At 47.8% G+C, this 21,907-nt stretch overlaps 1 protein-coding gene across 2 annotated transcripts in view; it reads right to left on the reverse strand.

The window, feature by feature from the left end:
- Positions 1–5,844: 5,844 nt before the first annotated feature.
- The window catches only part of spns2 (SPNS lysolipid transporter 2, sphingosine-1-phosphate), a 62,716-nt gene continuing 46,653 nt past the window's right edge, over positions 5,845–21,907 (reverse strand). Inside the window, exons 9-13 of one of the 2 annotated variants that reach the window (XM_062485035.1) lie at positions 20,053–20,118; positions 18,903–19,001; positions 15,007–15,170; positions 12,540–12,576; positions 5,845–8,757 (exon numbers count right to left, since the gene is read on the reverse strand). In XM_062485035.1, coding sequence (XP_062341019.1) covers positions 8,746–8,757; positions 12,540–12,576; positions 15,007–15,170; positions 18,903–19,001; positions 20,053–20,118 — 378 coding nt within the window. In that variant the 3' untranslated portion in view covers positions 5,845–8,745. Of the gene's footprint in view, positions 8,758–12,533; positions 12,577–15,006; positions 15,171–18,902; positions 19,002–20,052; positions 20,119–21,907 lie in introns of those variants that run through there. The other variant, XM_062485037.1, reaches the window with a different exon arrangement.

Raw genomic sequence — 21,907 nt, forward strand, 5'->3', positions numbered from 1 at the left:
CTCCCACACAGAGCCTTCACACCTGCACACTTGACTGGAGCACATTTGTCTTTGTCTTGGTTCTCTGTAAGGAACCCTTGTCGTATCAGGGGAGTACTGCCAGAAAAATCTGAGGTGTTGGAGATATCGGAGCAACAGGGAAACTTCTGTTTCTTTCAGAGTTATTTGTTTGCCTGCAACATGTTTCCGTTAACTTTTTCTTTACGCTTGTCCTACCTTTCCTGTCAAACAGTGGTAACATTCATCCCAGTCCCTCTCAGCCGCTCTCTACAGACATTTCTGTGTAGATGGGGTTTAACATGATCCTCTGTCACATCGCATACTGCCCCCTGCAGGTGAACCCAGACTGCGGCCTGCTGCTTGGTCAGCCCCCAGGGCTCAGTGAGTGGACCCTCATCCTGTCACAAAGAGACAACAACCCACAATGGTTTTTATTAGCCTGGTTTAGACCTGTGGAAGCACTAAGTCCAGGACAGTCGCCGTGTTATCAATACTCGGGTCACAGGTCAACAGCCACACAGCCTAAAAAGACAACGTTTTCATCATACATTTCATTAGTTAAATGTGTTGCCACTAGAATCAATTATGCAGTCATAAAAGGAAATGGATGTATCGATTTGAAATGTGCCCAACTGCAGATAATTAAACAGGGGTTTACAGACAGGGACATCTTGATCTTCTCCATCTCCAGCCCCAGGAGGCTGGTCAGCGAGGGGCATGGGGTCTCTGCGTGACCTCGCTGGGCTTGGTTCGTATCAGCAGAGCACCAGAGGGGCCTCCCAGTGAGAGCACCGCGGTGCTGTTGTAGTGCTATTGTAGTGTAATGGCTCTCAAGCTTATGACTCTCTCTGTTCTTCAGAATCCCAGCAGGAGAGCTCATCCCATCAGGACTACAGCTGCTTCGTGCCTGGGTCCTACTGTTCCCAGCAGCCTCTTCTGCAACTGGATTTTATGACGGTTTTCTGCCTGGGGCTTACACTACTAACAATTCTGATATCAGCACGTGTCCCGTACTGTACACATCTGGTATTAAATCTATTTCAGGAAAGTGTTTCTGTGTGCACACTGTGGTACATTTACAGTAGTTGAGAGTAATTTGTCTCTAGAAGTTTGACAATGTTCTGTATGCGTGTAGATATATCTATTTTCCTTCTCTCTGTGCTCATTTGCGGGGTCAAGGAGAGAGGGAGAGCAGAGGAGAGGAGAAGAGAAGGGAGTATCGAAGGGAACTCTAAATGTGGCGCGTGTGGCCTCTTCAGACCCTGGACCCTACGAGTTGAACTCGGCTCAGCTTAAAGCCTAGAAAAACAATCGCTAATGCCTTGTGTAAACAGTGAGGAGTGGGCCATTTGGCAGAGAGCAAGACCGTGAAAGTGCTGTTTGTGTGTATGCGTGTTTGTGTGTGTATCTGTGTGTGTCAAGCAGAGAGTGAGACAGAGATCTCCTTTGATGGAACAAGTGTAAACCTTTGCGTGTCACGAACAGAGAGACTTCTGTTTCCTCAAGTGCTTTGCCCTCGGTCAGTAACAGACAGGAGGGAAAGTCCTCCAGCTGAGGTTCAGTCGTGTTCCAGTATCCGCTTCCTGTTGATCATTCCTTGACCATTAGAGTAATGGTCAAGGAATGATCAAGGGCAGAATTAATCTAACTTGACCAAACCAAAATAACTGTCAATAATACAATCATTTTTGTGTTACTTTAACTGAAGCTCACAATACTGGTGTGGAAGTGTGTTGCTCCCTGCTTGCAAGTCTCACATGGTTAGCTGGGGAGAATTATATAAACCAGGTAAGTAAACTCAGCCATTCCGTTTAATTATGAGTCTGTGACAGTTCACCAACGCCTAACAGTTTGAGACAGACGAAAGCTGTGTTGTATTTTAGAAAAAGGAGGAAGTCATTTCTCATGGAATTCCCTGGCTTAGGAAAGACTGAGGCTATGTCTTTAACAGCTAATGTGATGTCTGCCTAGACGTATCTGTCTGTTGAGCTCCATTTGACTAAGAGCCCTTGTCAAAGTGACTTACAGTGGTCGTCTGTCTGGGAGACTGGGAGTGATGGGGACTGCGGGAGCACATGATGAGTGTGGCAGGTGACAGGAAAGGGACTCTGGGTATCGTCAAAACCTGTGCAGCATCAAGGCATTACTGAAGAATTTGAATAATTGTTTTTTGGGCTCCATTTGTGCATATGTTTTAATGACTGTGGTGCTGCAAGATGGAGACCCAACCCCCCAAGCCCTAAACTCAGACTACTCCATCCCGATGGAAACTTTTGCAGTTTTATTAATAGAATACTAAAATGTTACATGATAAACAAATACAGCTCTGGGGACAGTCATTACAGAGCTGTGATTGGAGGGTTGGGACCACCTAATGGGCTGCTGGCTGACTTCAAAGCCTGGTGGCGCTTCTGTGGGGTTTGAATTATGCATCTGCGCTTGCTGCCTGTGTGCGTAAAATGTGTGCATGTCAATGGAAGTCTGTGTGTGTGTCTATGTGTTTCTGTACGGGCCCAACAAGGTGGTTCATGTTGACTCCTGAGCTGTTGGTGTGTGTGGTGTATCAGCCAAGGCCCTGTCTGCACGACAGCATCTGTGTGCTCATGTGTCTCGCACACGCGTGTTCTCCCAGCCTGTGGGAACACGGGCCGCGGCTCACGCGGCCGTGCGAAGGCGTCGCGTGTGCGGAGCGGCGCGCTGCGCAGCGGAGCGTGCGTGGGGAGGGGAGCAGGGATAGGGTAATGAATGAAGTGGCTCTGGGAGTGAATGGAAGCAGAAGAGCAGCCTACTGGCTTGTGTGTACACAGCTCCTCACAAAGGAGCAGCAGCGACGCTCGTTACTGAGATTATCATCCAGCGTGGCGCTGGCGTGTGCAAGACTCCTCAGCCCAAAGGCTACACACACATGCACACCTACCCACACATGCAAATGCGCACACACACTTGCATACACACACATACACACACATACACACATCACACTTGCCTTACCACATTCCTAAGCATATGGACTCTCCCGATTCGGCCTCAGGACATTCTGAGGACACTGGTGTCAAATACGGAGTACCATATTCAATCCAGTCAACCATAACATTTTTGATGATAGATTAGATTAAATTTTCTCCACCGAGTCCTGTGTGGCGTATAAAAAGTGATATCACGATTAATCTGCTGTGTCAGTTTGAATTAGAGGGCGGTTAGCAAGCATGCTAATCAAATTACAGTAATTCCAGTCTCAAAAGGACACTGAACGGTCCACTCCTGGTGTCCGTGCTACTGACCACGGAGCGGGGGAATGAGAAGATTCATGTGCAGAGAAGTGCAGAAAAGAAGCCAAGGCATCCTCTCCCTCCCCTCTCCTTTCCACTTGAGCGGACCCACGAATGGGAAGGCGGACATCTTGTCTTCCCCGCCTCACACGAGCTTCATTAGGAATGCGACAGTGAACGCAGATGGATGGCGGGAGGTGAACGGGAGGCTCATTCATGGCTCATTCACAGATGAAGGCCTCTGAGGCTGCTTCGCGCTGCGGTGTTGGTTGTGGGGAGGTCTCCCTCTGCTCAGGCGCTGGAGCATGCAGGAGCTGGGCGGACCAGAAGGATCATCTGGGCGAGGAGCTCTAACCACAGGGTGAATCTGCTACTTTGTCAGTTTGCATTTGAGTCCCTCCATATGTCATGAACTGAACATCTCCATTTTCTTCTAATGGACTGAAGGCCTGCATAAAATCGAGATTTATTCCCCGTTTAATAAACAGTGGATTTCTTTTTAAGGTCCCTAAATCTTCATGATATCACCTCGACTGTCACATGAAATCACCCACAAGGATCGGGTATAAACATAGTCACACACAAACACACACACACATCTACACACACAAATACAGGTACACACAAAAAGGCCCTACTGCTCCACCAGTAGAGTGATAGAAGACCGTAGTCACAGTATCTCTCAGCGCTCCCAAGGTGGAGGTTATTTCTAGAGTGTGGAGCAGCATGAAAATGGAGGCAGCAGGAGTGTGCCTGCTCAGATAGGTGAGACATTCACAGCGGAGGTGTGACGGTGGAGTGCAGCTCATACCCAACGATCTGTTAGTGTTCCGTCTTCCCCTTCAGAGAGAGGGTGGGAGCGGGGAGCGGGGAGCGGCTCTCCTCTCATCCTCGCGGCCTGACTCCCCTCCGTCGCTTCTGTCCCCGGATGCTGTGGCAGTGTTGTTTCGTTTTAATAACTACAAGGGTGTAATCACTGCCTGGTCCTTTCTTTTACTCGACTGTGTCAAAGGTGATTTAATCAGACAACATAATCGGGCCCAGTGATGACAGCGTCTGTGCGAGATAACAGGCCACTCAACCTATCCATCTGTCATTAGGAAGAGTCATTAGTTAAGAGTACTTTGTTGTCAAAACTCTGTTATTAGAAGGGTGGGGGTGTGTGGGGGGGGGGGGGGGGGGCAGAAGGGAGTATTCCGTAGCCACCTTTTATGGTTGTGTGATGTCCTGCATCACTGTGGAACCAATAGACTGCACCTTTATACCATGAATGTATGGTCCTTGTGTTCAAAATAGTTATGTACTACACAGTATGTGGCCAACATGGAGACTCTAAATTTCATTTTTAGCATGGCATTTGCTTTTATGGCTCCAGTGTGTATCCATGTGGTTGACTGAATCCATCCTGTTTAAAGAGAGACTGTTCCTGAAGCAGTAGAATATTTCGTGTGGTATCACTTGCTCTGTTTACCAAAGTCGTATATGGACGCGGTGCGTGAACAGACACCGCTTCCTGCGTGCGTTGTCAATGGCTTATTCTACATTTCAGTGGAAAAGAACACACATGAGTTTCCACAGACAGCTGAACACTGTCAGAGGCTCCCTTTTTCCTGCCTCCACCCCGGTCCTTCCTGTCCGCTCCACAACTCTGCTTGTTGACTTTGAAACGGTTTGGTACATCGATCGGGACACTGGTTCCATTGTGGGAAAGAGGGTGTTGTTGGTCATTCTCACCCGTTCTCCTTTGGTTTGGATGGAAGCTCCTCTGATCTCCTCAACGGTTCCTGTCGATAATATCAGGAATTCGACCCCGGACCGTGCCTTTGTGATCAATACCTCCGCCTAAACAGAGGCCTTGCTCTTGAACATCTCAGATCCTCCTCAATTGGAGGGTGTGCGGTACCAGAGCTTTGCACCAGTGCTGTCTAATAAACACAACCATTATCCTCATTAGCTGCCCTGTGGCGACTCCAGAAACACAGAGGGGAACACCCCTCTCCCTCTCTTTGAAGGTGTATTATTTGGTGTCCCCACCTGAGAAGGACCTCTGTACACGGCCGGTTGACGCGTCCGTCCTGGTGAGACACACAGGGTTCTGTGTGTGTGTGTCTGAACCACCGTGGGGGCCACAGGTCTCCTGACTCACCAGCCTCCCAGAGCTTAGGCCCTGACTTCATGGAACCTCCACCTGAACAATACAGGGCTTCATGGAAGGGTTCAGGGTTACCCTCACTTCACCATGATAAAATCAGCTCTTTGTGAGGCTGGACTAAAGGGAGAAAATTGTCCAACAGCAAGTGAGGCTCCCGCTCCCATGGGCATTCGAAAAGAACCTATGCATTCTATACATACCCTTCTACTCACGCTCCAAGCCTTCTTAGTGTAATGTTTACGCACACAGCTGACTGAGAAATAGTGCGAGAGCAGTGGATTTGTCATGTAATGGGATTCCTTCGCTAAAGTGATTGTTCTTTATGTGATGTGTGTGCTTCTTTATTTCCTGCTGACACAGAGGAGACATCAGTACAACGCAGTAACAGACACAGCAATCACAAATGGACACGACACAGACGAATGATTTGATTAAATACGTTTATTTTGATCATTTTACATAGACGTGTATATTTTATATCACCCCCTGAGAGAGTGTCACAGTTAGGTTCTAGATAAGGTTGTTTCTTTTCTTTTTTTTGTTGTTTAATCACACTTGCTCTAAAAATAAAAATAACCTCTGTTTTCTGCTTAACATCAGAAATAGGTCTCTTTATACATGACTCTTGTATAACAAGAAAGAGCACATTCTCAATACATCACTCCTGTGATTATTCAAATGGAATTACTCCATACAAAGGACTTCTACTTCTAAAGGATGTTAATCTAAATTGACTAAATTTGGCATTGTGAACCACCATTTATGACCCCTCCAGCCAGAACTACATCCCATTGGTGTCAAATGACGAAATGCCAGCATTTACTGTGAGCATGAACTGTGCAGTCTGTGGGAGAGCTTGTGTGTGAAGATAGTAGAACGTAGCAGTATGAGTTCAAATAAATCCCTGAACATGAAAGTGTTAACAATGTTGTGCAAAATGGTTTGATCTATTGGTCTAGAAAAAAAGAAAAAACCTTCATAGTACAATAGGAAATAGTACTGAGCAATATAGCATCGATCAATACTGGTGTGAAACGTCATGATACGGTACTGCTAGTGTGTGCATACCTTCAATATCCAATTCATGATCACAGTAAATGCAATGATTCTTAGTGATGTAAAAAGGTATTGTGTTGTTTCGTTGTAATACAATATGATAAACACATATGTAGGAGCCTTTTCTAAACCCAAAGATAGACAATAAAGTGTACTTTAAGCATACTTAACATTAAACTTCCCTTTACAGTTTCTTCATCATTATGGTAACAAACAAATAAATACATTGCATCCAAGCCATCATTTACAATATATTAGAATTGCTGCATAATATAGCTATATATATCTATTGTAGTTAATATATAAAACTCATTTGTAAAAAAAAAAAAAAAAGCTTCATTAAGATAATGTTGTGTAAACACGTCAGATAGGACGGAGTCACATTCAGAGAGATCCTCCATTTGTGGAGGAAGATGAAAGTAATTACAATGGCTGGCAACTAGAACACAGCCCACAAATCATATATTCACCTCGGGTGAGTCAGAGCAACACCACGCATACTCTTTCAAAGCCTCCTTTGATTCGATCACCCTCAGTCTCATACATCTGCTCAAGGCCTGTCAGGTGCTTCTCTTTCAGGGCCAGATTGTGACTCCCCTCGGAGGAAAGACTTTTTTTGATAGTTTGATGATGTTGTTTTGGTTATTGCCATCCTTATTGACGTGACCTGTGTAGGCCTGCCGTACACGGCCTACAAGCTTGCGTGATATTGACCCAATCACTGAAGGGATGCACAGAATGAGGGTTTGAAGCCAAAGTTGTCTTGTCTGTTGACGACTCGAGCAAAAAGGCCAAAGCAAAAGGCTTTTCTTCAAATGTCAGTGGTGTGGTATGGCCAAGTCATGTGCTCGTCAAGACTCAGTTCCTATGTGTTTCTTCTGACAGTGGGAGTTCTTTATTACCTACAGCCTGTGAGCCAGTCCTACCTGGGACAGACATGCTTCCCTTCCCTGGGGTTTGATTTCTCCAACTAATTAGCCTGTGACTGAGTGAGGCTCCAGCTCTTTTTAAGGGTCCCTTTTTTCTCTGCCAGGAAATAGATAGCTTCAAATACCGGGGTAAAAGATTCAAGCACAAAGACTGCTATTGTAACTGTCTGGAATAGGGAAATCTATCCACAGGTGACTCTCTCTACATGGGTGATGTGTCCAGAAACTCAAAACCAACAGACTGAGTTCTGGCCTTTAAGGAAACTTCAGGTTTACAGATAAGCCCATGGACCTATAGATAGAAGGCCTGTCCTGTTCTGTAGATGAAGAAAGAGAGTTGTCCCTTCATAACTGCTCCAAGACTAAACGGAAGCATTTGATCATTTTGAGGAAAAACAAAAACAACAACAACATTTACATCAGAAATATAAATCTACTCCAGTGTCCTCTCTCAATCAGTTGAGTTAGTCCTAACTCCAGCCCACGGAAACAATCATAGGCAGAAACCTCCAGTTTCAATTCTAACCTACACAGAAAAATAACAAAAATCACACAAAAAAAGCTCCAGTAAGGTGCAGGAACCTGTCATGGCATCACCGGCACTGCTTTGTATTTGTAAGTGCTGAAAGACATTTAAAAGAACAGGGGAATCCAAAGCAACGACCTGTCTGCACTGATGACGTGAAAGCTTAAAGTCTTAAGGCTGGCTCGCCAGACTTTCATGGTTGATGAAGAACAAAGTCACTGACATTTACCACAGGTGTATTTTTGGCCTCTCAGTGACTTCCTTTTGGTTGTTGTTGTTGTCGATGGTGGTCAGTGCAGAGCCTGTGAAGGAATGTAATGTTGCTAGGGCACTTGGTGCACATCCACATGCAATGTGACAGACAGACATAAGGACATACACACAGACGGAGGACAAGGTCCATGTTCAGCATTCAGTAGTATGGCACTGTAGAGAGGGGCTCCATTGTCCCCCGGATGGTTCAGTGGCTCTTTATTGGACAAAGGTGGAAGGGCCACCAGCTGCCGATTGGCTGGCTCCAGCATACAGCTCTGTCTGCTTGTCAGTGTGTGGTGGGACAGAGGTGTCTGGTCATGAGCAAGGCGCTCTCTTTCTCCAGTTATCAACAGCCATGGGCAGCAGAGGAGTGGGAGGGGTGATGAAGATATAGCGATGAGGATGAGGATGAAGAGGAGGACAATAACAATAACAATGGATGGCTCCGGGGTAATGAAGGGGATCGGCTGCCCTCTCTGGTATTCTATGCCTTCATCGTCCTCCCAAAGGCAGCGTGCATGGTTCCATCGGCCCATGATTCCTCACTCTGGCGGCTCCTCACGTAGTGACCTGGGAGAGAGAGAGGGAGAGAGACAGAGGAGGAAGAGGAGGAGGAGGAAGGAAACAAAGTGGGGTTAGGGTCTCGCTTCCCCACAGGATGATCACATGTAATTACAGAGCTCCTGAGCCATCTGTCTGGGTCATCCTGCCCCTCCACCTCCTCCTAGGCCTGGCTCAAACCTTCACATGTCAGCAACACAGAATTGAGAAATTCACCTGCCTCACTCTGCTAAACCTGCCTCACTCTGCCAAACCTGGCTCACTTTGCCAAACCTGCCTCACTCTACCAAACCTGCCTCACTCTGCTAAACCTGCCTCACTCTGCCAAACCTGGCTCACTTTGCCAAACCTGCCTCACTCTACCAAACCTGCCTCACTCTGCTAAACCTGCCTCACTCTGCCAAACCTGCCTCACTCTGCCAAACCTGCCTCACTCTGCCAAACCTGCCTCACTCTGCTAAACCTGCCTCACTCTGCCAAACCTGCCTCACTCTGCCAAACCTGCCTCACTCTGACAAACCTGCCTCACTCTGACAAACCTGCCTCTGTTCTGGGTTGTTGTACTGTATAGTTGTGCCCTGCTGATTTAATCAGAAACACCATGGGGGTGTTTCTCACTGCTTGTTGTGCTGTCATCTGTCATGACAGAGGAATCATCTGCCCTGAATGCTCCAGTACACCCTAGTACACTACTGCTGGAGACACAAGCTACAACAGGATTACAGCTAGGGGTTGTAGGGCGATGCACACACACATGCACACACACACATGAATATATGAATATTAACACACACATACGCACACACACCGACACAAAATAAACAAACATTCATGCAGAGTAACACAAGCCTCACACAACAAGGGTAATTAGCTTAAAGGCTGGATTACAGGATTTCAGAGAACAATGTATTTAATTGTTGGTGTGTCTTTGGTGGCTAGGGTGATGAAATCTCACAGGCACCCATAGTCACAAATACATAATTACTGTTTTAGCCAGAATTGACGTTCTCATTGCAACAAAAAAAAAAAAACTACAAAGATGGACAACACAGCCTGTATCAATAATCCATGTGTGGAGGATTTACAGCATGGTCATTCCTACACAGTCACCCCTCCTGACAGATGACGGTGGTGAACACTGGAGAACCGCTCAGCTAAGAGGACAACAGTGCAGACACATGCTCATTAGCTAGAGTGCTGCCAAAAAACTGTAATCAATCTGAAATGTGTGTGTGTGTGTGTGTGAGGGGGGTTTAGGGCTGGCTCCAAGGATGGCTGAACTGGTCTGGTTTTGCAGCATAGTTTGGCTTGACTGCAATAGGCATTCTCAAACTAAGGCTGGCCAGACTGACAGACTGGGATGGCTACTGTATGGGGTGGAGAGAGTGGCTTGGTAGCATCTGATTGGACACATGGAGGAAGCCCTTCCCTGGCCACAGTGGGGCCTGGATCGAGGTTCTGTGTGGTCTATAGTTAAGCCTGGACCCCAACCTAGCCCAGCCCAGCCAATCCCAGCTCAGCCCAGCCCAGCCCCACCCAGCCAATCCTAGCTCAGCTCAGCGCAGCCCAGCCCAGCCAATCCCAGCTCAGCCCAGCCAAATCCAGCCAATCCCAGCTCATTTTAGCCCAGCCAAGTCCTGCCCATTCTATCCCAGCCCAGTATGGCCTAGCGCAGAACTCCTGGCTGAGGACTCAAAGCTTGAATGAAAGTAGAAAAAGAGTGAATGTCCACAGCTGCAAAAACAGCGTTAAACAGCTACATTTGGACAGCATGAATGGAGAGGCTTTGCTTTCTGAAGGCTTCATCCCAAAGAAGCTGTTTAAAGCGTCTGAGGTCTTTAGACAGTCTCCAACGTGGAGCCCTCCCTGGTGAGAGAGCGGTGCCGTGAGAGTCCACCGCATGTGCTTGGCCAGGGTGCGTCACCCCTGTAGACTCACTTAATTGGATCCCATCTTATCTGATCTCCATCTAGGATTGCATCACCAAAGATTAATGGCTTGCGATGCATTACAGCTTAAGCGATTAAAGCCTCTCTCCATCCTCAAAACCCCCCAGCAGTTTTCTCTCTCTCAACCCTCCTCTCGCTCTCTCTCTCCCTTCCTCCCACTTACTCTTTCTCAGTCTCTCTCCCCCTCCCTTTCCCTCCCCTACCTCCATCCCTTCACTGCTTTGGCCGATTCAGCCTCTTACATCAGACCCATGTGTTCTGAGGAGAGGGCTGGGCCGCACTGCTGGGAGGGACCTCGATGTGGGCAGCTGCCATTGGCTACCTGACTCTTACCCCAGCGAGCTTCCTGTATCGATCTGTGTGTTCATGTTGGTACGGAAGAACGCCAACACAGAACTGTTGGAACCGACACAAATACTCATGCGCTTGTCGAACACGACTTTGCTTGGATTGCTCTTACCCTCCAAGGCCACTGATGACCGTCCGTCACCATAGAGACAGGGTCATTGATCTGTCCTTGTGGTGGCGTCACGTGGGGCTGTGGAGCGGGGGATAAACATCCCACACAGACGAGAGCTCGGGAAGCTCTCCTCACAGCTAGCTTCATTAGCTGCTCTTTTTAATTAGCCACTCAAAGGGCCGAGGCACATCGCTTCAGCCCGCGCGAGCGTCAGTTCAGCCGAGCCGATGAAAACCCCAGGCTCTCTGCGCCGAGTCGGCGACTGAACCGTGGCACGCGCCCCCCTGGCTGCCACATGGGAGCCTTCCATGTCACTTGTCATTCCCCCGCACGCTAATGTCGCCGTGTTACTGTCAGCAGTGCGGCTGGGTCTGCCCTCCTGATGCTGATAGCATCCCCTAATTAAGCCCAGTTAATCTGTTGTCACTTCCCCTTGACATGTACATGAACTGTTCTTTTGAAGGCCAAACACCGTGATTGATTTATATATATATTTTTAAACCATTCCTGTAAAAGGACTCAAGGAGGAGGTCACAGCTACAGTACATCATCACAGGTCCAATCTGTGCTTTTGATTGTAGGATTTAAACTGTATCAAATCAATCCAGGATCGAGAAAGCCAACAAGTCAATGCGGTCTGACTGGGTCACGGAGAAATAAAAACATTCTTGACTCCATGTCTTAACGTGATAAACGTTCGCAAGCAGCCACAATGGCATGAAACAAAATCTTTTGCCCCCGCAATCAGCGGGTCAGGTTTAATCTTGTTATTTTTAGCTAGCTCCTAACTAACTGGCCATTGTCCTGCTGAGCAGTGTTGGCTAGCGTACCACCTCCTGCTTCCCTGCTGTTGTGTATTTTTTCTGTTGATAATTAGTGTGAGGGGCGCAGCGCTGTGTGTGTGTGTGTGATAAGAGAGTGGAAGGGAGGCAGGGCAGCTAGGCCTTGACAAGGTGCCAAATCGACACACCAAGAATGCCCCAACACTCCATGAACACAATAGCATCAGGAAGTGCATCTAAGATCAATTATGTGACGCTGTGCATCCCTTCCAACATTTACTACACGTTATTGCAATTAATGATCTAGGGAAACTTAGAAGACAGTGCTTTTTTAACATCTAAAGTTTCTAATGTTACCAGTCCTATCAAAGGCTACTGAATCTCTTCTCAGTAAAAAGAGGTTCTGGAGAAGATTAGGACAGCACAGAGCCAACGACTATAAAAGTTGAAAGTGAAACGTGAGGGAACGTTTTCAAAACCGCCATAGAGGTTTTGAAATACAGTCAACTCCAGCAGTTTGACAAACAATAGTTAGTATCTAACACATGAACCTAAACCCTCCGGGAGGCTACAGTGAAGGTATAAATGACCTGGTCATACCTTTACTGTGGAGGGCGGCCTGGACAGCTGGCTCAGCCTGAGAAAAGAACAGAGACACACACGTTAGAAGCCATCCATCCACCCACAGCATCCTAACCCAAGGAATCAAGCCAAACAGTAAAGGGGAACTCCACAACCTGAGATCCACGTCAGTGCTTTTCTTTAGTACTTCTGTCTACAACCACGCTATTAGATTGAACGTGTTGATTTAGCAGATGCTTTTACCCAAAGGGACACACAGGGGGATACAAACCGGTGACCTCTTAATCTGCAGTCTGCTCTGCCACTGAGCTATACCCATCCTGAGCGATAATATTCTACCCATTCCATGAGCCACCCCAGGCTAGAGTAAAACAGGCAATGTTGTTCCTAGTCTGGTCTCATGCTGTACTCACAAGGAGTACTTGCCCTCAGGCGGATGTACCAAGCCAGGGCAAAGCCTAGCAGATGAAGCAGGCATATGTGTGAGTGTGTGTGTGTGTGTGTGTGAGAGAGAGTTGACGTGAGAATTCAATGTTTTGGGGCTTCAGCTCCTAGCCCGAGCTATAAATGGTATCCCCTCAGCCCCAAAAAAGCGAACAACCTAGAAATAACAAAGCGACTTCAAGGCTGGAAATAGACAGGCGCGCTCCAACGAGTAGCTTACTCAGTTCCTTGGCTTTTATAAATAGCCCCTGAATATCTAAAGACGGAATCACAGAAGAAAACTGCTCCTGTCAAGGCGGGAGAAAAATGTGTAAATGTGGAGCTTCGGAGCGTGAACAGTGGCTATAAATAACGTTCCACGTTTGTGGAATAACCCCTGCTTTATGTTGCCGTTTCACTGTCATCTCTCTGCGGAGCTGCTGAAAGCATCTTACATAACATAGGCTGCTGTTGAAGTTTAGCCGAGCCCCCTGCACTGGCACGTCACTGACCGTGCTGTGTTCAGTCGACAGAGGCTTCTGCAGCGAGGCCTGTTTGTAAACTATGCTGATAGGACTGAAATGTGGGAGTATACTGTCAATAGACCATGTCATGGTTACGTATCCAAGATGTGTACATAGTGAACCCCCTTGAGACTATGGGCCTACGTGGAAGGACTCTAATCTACAGGAACTCCTAGAAGTGGCTCATGTTCCAAGAAGCAGCTCATAGCTGGCATGTTATATCTACTCTGCCCTGTGTCGTATGACGTGAGCGTGTGGTTAGATTATATAGTTACAGCGATCAAGTGCCCTCGGGGCCACACTTAACAATACTGTGGCCTCGGCTGAGACCGCAAAGCGCTATCTGTTACAGGCATGAAAGAGTGTGACTTTTTATCATTGTTCCGCTATATCCTTCACTTCCTCCTTTCTGGACCGTGCCCAAAAGTTTGTCCGAGTCATGCTGAGTGCTGCTGGGTGCTGGGTTGTGGCTTGACTGGAACTTCATGCTGAGCTAGCAGCCAGACGCTGAACTGGTGAGGTCCATGTGTCATAGTTCACAGTAATTGCAGAAAGGCTCCGATCTGTCATACACTAAAACATATTAAACCAAAGTTGATTTAAAACTAAGAAGAGGAATCGTAGCCAAGCATCATGTCTTGTCCCCTTGCTGCTGAGCTGAGTTGCATCGTGGGAACTGCCAGTGACAGGCCCTACAGCGTCTCACGTCACCCTGCCATCCTGCCATCCTGCCTAAAAATGTCCCCAGACTCCGACAGGAAGGAAGTCATTTTTGAGAAGCAAGGGAGTCTACTCCGTAAAAATTGCCTCCGAAAAAGAGAGCCTCTATACAAAAAGTGGATTGAGAGTGTTTGTCTTAGCCTTTTATGGCCATGTGATGCTACTGACGTTTGGTTTGGAGGAGTGGAGGATGGGGATGTTTTGGTGTGAACACGTGAAGGCCGGCGACTCATAAAACACAGTGTAAGCACACTTTAATAATGTGATGGCTTGTTGGAACCGCGTGTGTCAGCTCCGCAGACCTTTTAGCTGACGGAGGTGTTCTATTGGCCACGGCCCTTTCAGAGGATCTGGCACTGTGTCCCGATTGGCTGGCAGGGCCCGGGCTGGGCAGGGTTATCCCAGCTCAACAACTGACCTGCGAAAGCGAGGTGAAGTGCTGCAGCGTGCTCTACCTCACGCCTGACTACAGACTGTCACTGTGAATGAGGGAGGAGCTGGAACAAGGCCCTTTATCTGACCCTCCCGGCACCTTCCTCTGAGTTCACTTAGCCCTGGATAACAGGGCAGTCCACGTGTATTCAGCTACTGTGTTCAGCAGCTTTGAATCTGAGGTGAATGTTGCCCCAGTGTAAAGTGTTTTTCCAGCTCCTTCCAAACGGCTTCTACCACTTCGAAATAAATCCTTTCTCGTCACATCAAATACATATGATTCCATATCAGAAGAAAGCTAAATCATGTATGAAAGTATATATATATACGTATAAAAGTATGGTACGACTCCGTGTCCAAGGCGTGTGAGGTCAGCTGGTACTCACTGCTTGTCTGCCTTCTCCCGGTCGTCCAGGAAGAAGAGGGCTGTGGCCAGGAAGAACATGCCCCCAAGCACGATGACAAAGGGGCACAGCATGAGAGCATAGCCCAGGCTGAGGAACTGCCATAGGACGGACGAGGCGTAACTCTGCTGGAGGCCGTCCGAGATCTGGACATACACACGCACACATTTGATAAATATACATAAGACATTTTTTCACATTATATATATGTTCAAGAACACATTAAAGGTTGTAACTGTTGCACACTAAAGTTCACTGACACACAGTAGATACTTCTGGCAACCCATTCCTGGAGTTTAGTATAATTGCAGTGTGCAGTTCTGCGAATGTCTTATGTGAAGTTATCCAATGTACTGAGAAGTTCAGTGGAGGATGACACGCTCAGCTTCTGCTATGCGTACACACACAGTGTGCTGTATCTATGACTGTGAGTTAGAGATGAACATATCCCTATATAGTTCATTCCTGTTCCATTAGACAAATCAATAATGGAAGGTAACACACTTATCAGATGAATATTTCAACAAACATAAAAAGGCAGTTATGAAACCAGAAGACTTGCATGAATGTCTGCATGCACGTATGCACACACACACACCACGTAATTTTTATTCATCGAAGGTTAAAGTAACACTGGGGCAGATTTTCCCTGGTCTGTTACGCAAGGCGCTAAAGAAAACAACAGCTGGGTAATGTTGTAGGCTGGCTATTTAAAGTGCTGACATAAGCACTGCTCTGTGTAGGGTGGTCAGACCCGTACCACAGAGAAAGAGAGAGACATAGACAGCGAGAGAAGGAGAAATATAGAGGGGGAGAAAGAGAGAGAGAAGAGGAAGGGGGTAGAGTGGTCAGGCCGGACAGAGATTGCCTCTAGTAAATAGTGTTGTGTTGATTGAAGACTCAGTGACTGACAAAATCTTCCTGCTCCATGGCCTCCACCCCTCCTTTCTCTCTCTCTCTCTCTCTCTCTCTCTCTCTCTCTCTCTCTCTCTCTCTCTCTCTCTCTCTCTCTCTCTCTCGCTCTGAATCTGTCTCTGTCTGTCCATCTCTCTCTGAATCACTCTGTCTGTGTCAGTCTCTCTCTGTCTCTCTCAGCCTCTCTCCCTGTCTCCCTCTCCCTGTGTTGGTATCTCTGTCTCTGAGTCTGGGGGGGAAGGGGGGAACAGGTCACCCTGAGTGAAGCACATTGATTATCTGTTAGCATCAGCATAGTGAAACTACCCCTCAGGGAGGTGGTCAAGTGCTGACAGAAGTGTGTGTGTGTGTGTGTGTGTAATGGGATGAGAGTGTGTGTATATTCGTGTGTGTGTGTGAGAGAGAGAGAGAGAGAGAGAGAGAGAGAGAGAGAGAGAGAGAGAGAGAGAGAGAGAGAGAGAGAGTGTGTATGTACCAGTGTGCTTCACCTGTGTCTTACTAGCATGAGTGTACAGTATGTGTGTGTAAGTGTGTGTGTGTGTGTGTGTGTGGGTGGAGCAGGGGGGGTTCTGGGGTATCAAGTGCCTGCAGGGTTCACTCAGTCAGGTGTGTTCTTCCACACAACATTAGCTGCCATTCCCACTTAACCACCGCCAATGACAAAATCTGGAGGCTAAAAATATATATAGCCAGGGCATGTCTAATAACATATTAGCAGGCATTTCTCCTGTGAGATTGCAGGGAGATTGTTCCCGCCACCCACTCTGCCTCTGGCTCTGTCCCACTCACGCACGTAACGCCACTCTACACTTGTTGGAAACTGCTCTGGTCCACATGCTAGCACGATGCTAGCTGGTCAACACACTAGCAGCCCTGAGCTTTATGGTCTAGCTGGTTCACATGCTAGCATGAGCGCACAGCTGTAGCCTAGTTCATTTGTAAACACAGCCCTGCCTCACCGTGCAACACCTATGCACAGTAGGGGCTTCATGGTTTGGTTTGTGGAGCCTCTGGTTATGGTCTAATGTTTGGGGCCGAGGCACACACACTTGTAAAAATTGAACTCTGCAGGGTAGGCGATCAAGGCTTTGCTCTGTGGTTGCTAGGCAATGCCTTGCTGCATGTTTTTACTGTGGTTTTAGGTTTGCAGACTCTCTTCATTCCTCTGAGGCTTCAGCGCGGAGGAGGATTGGGGGGTTGTGAGTACACAGCGTCACCACGAGGTCATCATCGCACCGGCCCGCGAAACCTTCGCAAGGAAACCAAAGTAGTCGCTGGTGACGCATGTTGGTCATTCTGGATCTGCTGTGGGCATGTGGTTGTGTCACATAGAGGGGCCGGATGGGTCAACTTCCTGAGGTCCACAGACTTGTGAGGTGGGTTACTGAGCAGGTCCAGTATTCGGACCTTCAGGGGGTGATGGTGGGCTGTTGGAATGTGCCAGATGACTGGTACTCTACCACTAGACCAAATGTGAAAGCCTTGTGAGACTTGCGTCACAACACACACACACTTCCTCAGAAGAGTGCTGACCGTCTATTGAGGTGAGAACTTCCCAATACTACACAGTCCACAAGGACATAGAGAGAAAAAAGCTTCCAATTACATACTCTAATAATATCTACAACGGCATTTGGGTGGAATCCCAACATAGTATTTTGTCTTCATCAAGTCTTTGGTCTCGGTCTTATCTGTCGTTATTTTTGTGTTTTTTTTTCTTTTTGAAAGGCTTGCCACCGCTTGAATTATTCAGGGGATTCATGTTTCCCATTACAGAACATTCTGGATGTCCATGAGCTGCATCTGCGTCTCTGTACTGCCAGCCCCTGTGGATCCTCTCCCTCTGTTTGATCCTCTAATTAAACACCAGCTTCTCTCTCTCTGCTGCCATCTTCCCTCGCTCGTCCAGGCCCGGGACACAGCCATACAAACTACAGCTTCACATACTGTAGGAGGACATGCTAGAAGGATTCTCAATTGTCTCTACCGGTCATTATAACCAAAGTACAAACTGCATCAAACATTAACAGCTGCTTTTGAAGTGAAACTCCCATATTGTTTCGTTAGTGCGTCAGTTGTGGAGATAAGGGGGGGCCACACACTGAGGCGATACTATACTGTTCCTTACCTCATGACCTCCCGCAGAGAATTTAGTCAGAGTACGACTGAGTAAGAAAACAACCGAGAGAGAGGAAAGACAGATCAGCTCGTTCCAGGTCAGCCACAGCAACAGCACAGGCATTTCCAAAGGTTACTATTTAACTTGGAAAATGATTGTTCTTCCTCACAGGAATGATGGGAATGCCAGTTGGCAGTCAGAGGTAGGCAATGTTTTATTTTCCTTGGAGTGACAAAGAGGTGGCTTGCCATGGCCGCCGTCGTGGTACTGCACAGTTATTGTCTCTACAAGGACCCCAGGCAGAGGTTTAAGAGACAAGAGGGAACAGTGAGAGGATGCGGTAGCCTTTAGTAGCCTTGTGTGCCAGTAAGAACCCTGTTCTTTGGCCTGGACTAGTCTAACGGCAATACAGCTCTCCAGGGAACTGGGTTTACTGTAAAGTGGGCTAACAGAAAGAGAGCTGGAGCGTCGAGGTCACCCCTCCGTTCACCAGTCCCCCTGAGATGGGTTTTAAAAGCTACACTTGTAACTCACTTAACATGGCAGCGCCCTACTTAAGCCCAGCCCTGGTAAAGTGGATGTACGGTAGGATCAGCGTGTGTGTGCAGAGGTATGTATGATAGGGTTGTATCCCTGTGTGGATTAACACAGTGAGCTGTGAGCCGGGGTGAGTTTTACGCATACTTTGTGTGTGTGTGTTTGTGTGTACGTGTGTGTGTAGAGAGAGAGAGTCCAGCTGTTTTGAGGCTAAGATCCACGACCCATATTCAGTTATGTACCTACTGCGTACCGTACAGTACTCCCAGACACATGGTCAGTCATGGGTCCTCAGACCGGGGCTTACCAGGCCTATCAGGTAGGGGCTCCCAGCATCCCCCAGGAGGTGAGAGGTGAAGCTCTGGAAGGCGACCGCTGTGGCTCTCCTCGTGGGGATGACGACATACTGCAGGGAGAAGGAGTAAGAGAGAGAGAGACAGAGAGAGAGAGAGGGATTGAGAGAGAGGGAGTAAGAGAGAGACAGAGAGAGAGAGAGGGATTGAGAGAGAGGGAGTAAGAGAGAGAGAGACAGAGAGAGAGAGAGGGATTGAGAGAGAGGGAGTGAGAGAGAGAGAGACAGAGAGAGAGAGAGGGATTGAGAGAGAGGGAGTAAGAGAGAGAGAGACAGAGAGAGAGAGAGAGAGGGATTGAGAGAGAGGGAGTGAGAGAGAGAGAGACAGAGAGAGAGAGAGGGATTGAGAGAGAGGGAGTGAGAGGGAGAGAGACAGAGAGAGAGAGGGATTGAGAGAGAGGGAGTGAGAGAGAGGGAGTGAGAGAGAGAGATAAAGGGAAAAGAAAGAAATGGAAAGAGAGAGAGAAATATAGAGAGATAAACAAAGAGGGCGAGAAAGAGAGAGAGAGAGAGAGAGAGAGAGAGAGAGAGAGAGAGAGAGAGAGAGAGAGAGAGAGAGAGAGAGAGAGATGGAGTCAGGTGGGGACAAAGCAGGAGTAAAGGTTCATCCATCCATAATACAACATCTTCAGGAGGCTTCAATTATGCACGCTGAGTCCACCTCATTGCCACGGAGCTTTTGCCCTGTCAGCTGCGGATAAAACGACAGGACCTGACCTGGGGAGCTGAGGGGACTCTTATTCAACAGTGCAAGGCTGGGACCGAGGCGACAAACTCATAGGCTGTCTGGTGCTTCCACTTTACAGGAAGTCACATGTAATCTGGCTCTCCCCAGTGTCAAGCTGCCCTCCTGCTTACTTTGGGACTGAAAAACACGGGCTCTTTGAAAAATAACTTATTTTATTTCCATGAGTGGTGTGTGCATCAAGCTTGGTCACAGGGGATAATTACTGGCCCCGCCCGTCCTATACAAAGTCCTTCTACGGTCACACATTTTTATAACCCTAAATAAGAAGCTGCATCTAAGGGGATGACCGCCTTTGTTACAGTGTGCTGTAGAAGTTTCCAGAGGCATAGTGGATAAGTATAGGTTCTCAGTACATACCATTAAAATGTCCGCCGTGATGGCCCAATTCAGAAAGAGCAGTGTTTCACCAATGAAGATACAGATCTAGAAAGGAACATGAGAGAGAGTGACATCAAGTAACTAATTACGATTGTTTATGTGCCTTTGACAGACTTTACAATGCATCAGAGTGTTTAATTTGAAACATTTGTCCTACAGATATGGCTACTGTCTGTGGGAATCTACTGGTGAACAAAACTGCTTCAGTGGCTGTGGTTTGGAAACTTGTTATTATGCTGTGGTCAAATTATACAAGGGTAGGGATTTTATATTCTATTGAATAGAGGGTTTGACCTTTGCGCACAAAACCAGAATCAGTCAGAGAAAGTCATTTGAAAGTGTGACAGAAAAGTGTAGCCCTGAAGCAACTTGTCCAGATATGTGACAACTCAAACATTTCCCGAAAAAGGATCTTGAGGATTTGGTTGCGACAGAGTTCACTGGTTCGCTTGCCCTGGTTGGTACTCTTTCTTTTTTTAAACACTGAGACAGGCCAGCCTGCTGGAGGATCCATGTCTTCTGACTGGGGCATGACCCCCCTGCCGGCCTGGCTGATGCACGTGGGGCCAGGGCCCGGGGGCCGGGGCCCGGGGGCCGGGGCCGGGGCCGGGGGCCTGACTGACTGACACGGCAGGGTTGGAGGTCTGGCTGCCTCTAAGCTGCCAGTCAGACACTGTGACCGCCACACGGCCTCGTGGGAAGGAGAACCCAAGCCGTGCTCCGATCAGCAGCTAGCCTGCGCAGACAACAGCTGTGGGAGCCCAAATGAGCCCAGACACTGTGGCCTGGTGTCACCATCTTTAACAGCACATCTGTCAATGCTTAGCTATGAAAGTAGAGTCGCTCAGTTACATCTTGTTATGGCTGTTGTAAAACGAGAGGGTATCCCATACGTACAGCAGTCTCAATTTATCTACCAGGGTGGAAAAGCAATACCGTACCATGGCAAAATGGTCATCCTATTTCCTGCGTCTGCAGGTGTTTTATGGAATTGAAGAAGAGTTTGAGACAGCGGTGGGTGTCTGGTTGGATGAGGGTATTTTCCTATCCCTGTGCCACCAAAATTACTCAACCAGGACTCACTTGAGCAGCTAAGTACAGCAGGAACAGATAAACCTCTCTGTCACTCACCTCTACAACCTGTGCTACTCATAAAAGTCTAAAAACTAAAGTTAAAATCCTACATTTCCTCTACCGCTACTCAAAGCGACCGGCTTGACCTCGCCAGCCAATGACGTCTGAGACCAGACTTTCCAAGGACTCACAAGAACACCGTTTGTCGTGAACCAGACTGTTTACGGGTATTATTTTCCATCTTTTCAAATATTATTACTCACCCTGTTGAAAGTCAGTTCCTACTCCTTTGTCCCTGATAAGGGTGTTAAATGTCTGCCTGGTGACTCCAGAATGCCACGGCGCATTGTTCTAAAGCAGCAATTGTGAAAGTTGCACCCTTTCCTGCTTTAAATGGCAATTAAACACGCAAACACCCGGAACATTCCTCGGCGGCCCTTTCCTTTTCGGCCCGACGAGGCATAAACAGACCTGGCTGCCGTCTGAGGACGTCCCACTGAAAGCTCAGAGGGACATCCATTATTCACAGACCAATATGGTCCTTAGAGGACGGCTCCTGTTTTATACGGACCTTTGTGTCCTCACAGGGAACAACACCAGCGGGGAGGTTTACAGGTCATGAACAGGTTTCGCCCCTAAATGTTTGACGAGCCCTCCAGAGAGAAGCGGCATATTTCGTCCAGCCGTACGGTAGTCAGGTAGCCCGGTAGACAGACAGGAGAAGGGGAAAAGAACACGTTTGGTTGCGGGTGTCAACGGC

Source organism: Osmerus eperlanus, chromosome 19 (assembly GCF_963692335.1).
Source record: "Osmerus eperlanus chromosome 19, fOsmEpe2.1, whole genome shotgun sequence".
Lineage (NCBI taxonomy): Eukaryota > Metazoa > Chordata > Actinopteri > Osmeriformes > Osmeridae > Osmerus > Osmerus eperlanus.